The sequence below is a fragment of the Engraulis encrasicolus genome, chromosome 9 (genome assembly GCF_034702125.1).
Source record: "Engraulis encrasicolus isolate BLACKSEA-1 chromosome 9, IST_EnEncr_1.0, whole genome shotgun sequence".
NCBI lineage: Eukaryota > Metazoa > Chordata > Actinopteri > Clupeiformes > Engraulidae > Engraulis > Engraulis encrasicolus.
The window spans coordinates 22,355,361-22,359,066 of NC_085865.1; the positions used below are offsets into that span (position 1 = coordinate 22,355,361).

Consider the following 3,706-nt stretch of genomic DNA (forward strand, 5'->3'; position numbering starts at 1 on the left):
TTTTTGCAGATTTGTAAGTATATCTTTTACATCTTCCCATCTATTTTAGCCAGGTACAGAGTGCAGACTCAAAATGTAAAAGTTTGAAAGGTTGAAACGCACACCGATGACCTCCCTTTTAATACCTTTTAATTTCGAGACGTTTCGGGTCAACACGGTCCTTTCTCAGACACTCTCTATAGGATTGTAACATGGAGTGTTATAAAACTTAACGGCTGTATTTTGATTTTTTTGTATGTGAACAAGAAATTTAAGCGGTTATATGTTGCTAACATGTCACTAATCATTGTGTCTAAGTGAAATTTGTTTAATGTTGTCCTATGAAAAGATATACTTAAAAAATGCGAAAATGTGAGGGGTATACTCACTTTTGCGACATACTGTATTTCTGGGAACACCAAGGCTTTAATTTTTCAGCCTAAGGCAGCTTGGGGCAAAATTAAGCTGTGGAGATGCATCCTCTACTCTACCTGCGCACTTGGATGAAAAGTACCTGCAAGGTGAAAAAATAAAGCAGCCAACACAACATTACTCTTTAAAACGACAGTTACTTGCAGGAAACCACAGAAAAGTACTTCTGAGAGAAGAAAATATTACAGCGGAAAAAAGATGCACAGATGTGAAACAAAAAAACTCATTACACTCAGTAACTCTCTTTACAATTAGTATCACTTTATTTTGTTATCACATTATGTTAATCTTTATTACACCGTTATCATTTTAAAAACCCAATCCAATATACTGTGTCTCATTATTTCATTTGGCATTTTCATCAAGTAAGAGGTAAAGAAGACAATGTGTATAAAAGATTTACCATGGTCGTGTCAAGAATCAGGTATCAAAATCCGCACACACACGCACACACACACACTCAATCAAGCAAAGCCTGCGCACACACACACTGACACACACAAACACACAAACACACACAACGACAGACACACACGCATTCACACACACACAGACAGTTTTAAAAAACAAGGCAGAACCAAGTCCCGTTATCTCTCCCGTATTGCAACACAGAGGGAGGTTGTCATGGATTCAGCACAGACCTCTCTTCCTGTTTGTTTTTCTGGCTAGTCCTTCAGGCTAACTCCCCAGGGCACCGTGCGTGCTGGAGCTTACCTCAGAGGTACAGCACACACACACGTCACGTCACTCTGCCCCCGTCACCGTGGGATGCATGTGGAGCAGGACAGCCTCACAGCCTCTCACCTCTGTCCCCAAAGAGAATCCCCTCCCGCGACAGCCGTGCAGACCATGATGACAGCCTGCCACCACGGGCAACCACAGCACCTGTCTCCATGCAACTCAGAACTACGCACAAGAGAGGAGGGCGAGGAGGAGGAGGAAGAGAGAGAGAGAGAGAGAGAGAGAGAGAGAGAGAGAGAGAGAGAGAGAGAGAGAGAGAGAGAGAGAGAGAGAGAGAGAAAGAGAAAGAGAAAGAGAGAGAGAGAGAGAGAGAAAGAAACAGAGAGAGACAGACACGGGAGACTCCCCAGGGCACCGTGCGTGCTGGAGCTTACCCCAGAGGTACAGCGCACACACAGCAGGGTGTACCTTCTCCACGGGTTTTGTTATTGTCTGTGACGAGCTTGTGGAATATTAATAAAATAACGAGAGGGAAATAAGTGGACAAAAACATACGCAAGACAAATGTAGTGTAATCTCACAAGGCACGGAGTGGGTGGGGGATGGGTTAAAACCAGGGAGAGATGTGGCAGGAAATTGGCTGTTGCTGGGGACTTCTTTGGTGGTGTGCAGGTGTCACAGATGTAGACACCCAGGTAAGGAGGTGGGGAGGGAGTCATCCGAGGGAGGAGATGCCCAGGTAGTTGAGGAAGTGGTGGGGAGGTTAGGAGTCATCCGACGATGGAGACGCCCAGGTAGGTAAGGAGGTGGGAGGGAGGTTAGGAGTCATCTGATGATGGCTGGTTGATGTCTCCCACTTCAGACCTCATAGACAGAAGGAAGGACTCCCACACAGCGAGGCACTGCAATGTAAAACAAGACACAGACAAACACACACACTGTGAGAGAGAGAATGGATACATTTTTTGAGTAAAAAATGCCAATTAATATCACAATATGTTCTCCAGCATAGACATACACAGCTTTTGATCTCCTTCCGTCTCTGGAACACTCCCAATGAAACTTTCACAAACAAACCCAGTCAGCTAGACACATGTAGGGGAGCTGTAACAACCCACATCCATCTGTCAATCTTAAGTTTCCACATGGTTCCCACTGTGCTCTAGGGGTGTGTGTGTGTGTGTGTGTGTGTGTGTGTGTGTGTGTGTGTGTGTGTGTGTGTGTGTGTGTGTGTGTGTGTGTGTGTGTGTGTGTGTGTGCGTGTGTGCGTGTGTGCGTGTGTGCGTGTCAGACAAATAAATCTACATCAAGTTCACAGCGACTGGGCAGAGCATAATCCAAATACATTGTTGGAGACTGTGAGGCCCCAAATGAGATACAACTTCAAAGAGAGACACACATTTTGAAAAACTAATACATCATAAGGGTGTGCAGTCACAGCAAGCGAGAGAAAGAGAGAAAGAGAGCGAGAGAGAGCAAGAGAGACAGACAGACAGCGAGCGCACGCGAGAGAGACAGAGACAGAGAGAGAGAGCAAGAGCTCTGGAGCTCTTTTCAATTTAATACCAGGTTCCCCCTCTCTGGCTGTGCCTTCTGCCTTCTCCCTCTGTCCACTACCTGTATATATTCCCCACAGCCTCATTGCTAGCCAAAGGCTCTGATTAAAGGAACCCCATTCTTTCAGGGTACCCCTATCATCTGCCCGGACACCCGCACCCCCCCTCACACACACACCTCAGTCCTACTATCTAGTCCGCTCTCTCTGAACCACTCCTTCATCAATGTCCTCATTCTTTTCCTCCCTCTCTCCTTCTCTCCCTCTCTGCCTCTCCTCGCGACCATCTGTTTCTCTCCATTTGACTTTGCAAATCCATCCGTTTGTACTCTATACTCCTTCTGTTGGTTGTCCAGCCGACAACCGCAGTTGCTTTGGACCTAGCTTTCATACCCTCGTTTACTCTCTCTCTTCCTCTCACGCGTTTAAACAATCTCTTTCTCTGTCTCTCTCTTTCCCGCTCTCTCTCTCTCGCTCTCTCTCTCTCTCTCTCAGTGGGTCACCGTAGTGACCAGCTGAGCCAGGCTGTCAGGCCGCGTCACGTCACTCTGCCCCCGTCACCGTGGGATGCATGTGGAGCAGGACAGCCTCACAGCCTCTCACCTCTGTCCCCAAAGAGAATCCCCTCCCGCGACAGCCGTGCAGACCATGATGACAGCCTGCCACCACGGGCAACCACAGCACCTGTCTCCATGCAACTCAGAACTACGCACAAGAGAGGAGGGTGAGGAGGAGGAGGAAGAAAGAAAGAAAGAAAGAAAGAAAGAAAGAAAGAAAGAGAGAGAGAGAGAGAGAGAGAAGAGAGAAAGAGAGAGAGAGAGAGAGAGAGAGAGAGAGAGAGAGAGAGAGAGAGAGAGAGAGAGAGAGAGAGAGAAAGAAATGAGAAGCAGAGAGAGACAGACAAGGAGGATGAGAGATGGAGATAGAGAGAATGAGGGAGAAGCAGATAGAGAGAATGTGCCACTACATATAGCGAGAGACTATGCAACTGCAGATAGAGAGAATATGCCTGTAAAATGTAATGGCCGCATGTCTCTAGTCAAGCTAGCTACTACCAAT

At 46.9% G+C, this 3,706-nt stretch overlaps 1 protein-coding gene across 4 annotated transcripts in view; it reads right to left on the reverse strand.

The window, feature by feature from the left end:
- Window positions 1–651: 651 nt before the first annotated feature.
- The window catches only part of snx7 (sorting nexin 7), a 42,814-nt gene continuing 39,759 nt past the window's right edge, over window positions 652–3,706 (reverse strand). For all 4 annotated transcript variants that reach the window (XM_063206767.1, XM_063206766.1, XM_063206769.1 and 1 more), the window contains 2 exons: window positions 1,527–1,994; window positions 652–1,125 (listed from right to left, as the gene is read on the reverse strand). In XM_063206767.1, coding sequence (XP_063062837.1) covers window positions 1,911–1,994 — 84 coding nt within the window. In that variant the 3' untranslated portion in view covers window positions 652–1,125; window positions 1,527–1,910. The remainder of the gene's footprint in view (window positions 1,126–1,526; window positions 1,995–3,706) is intronic.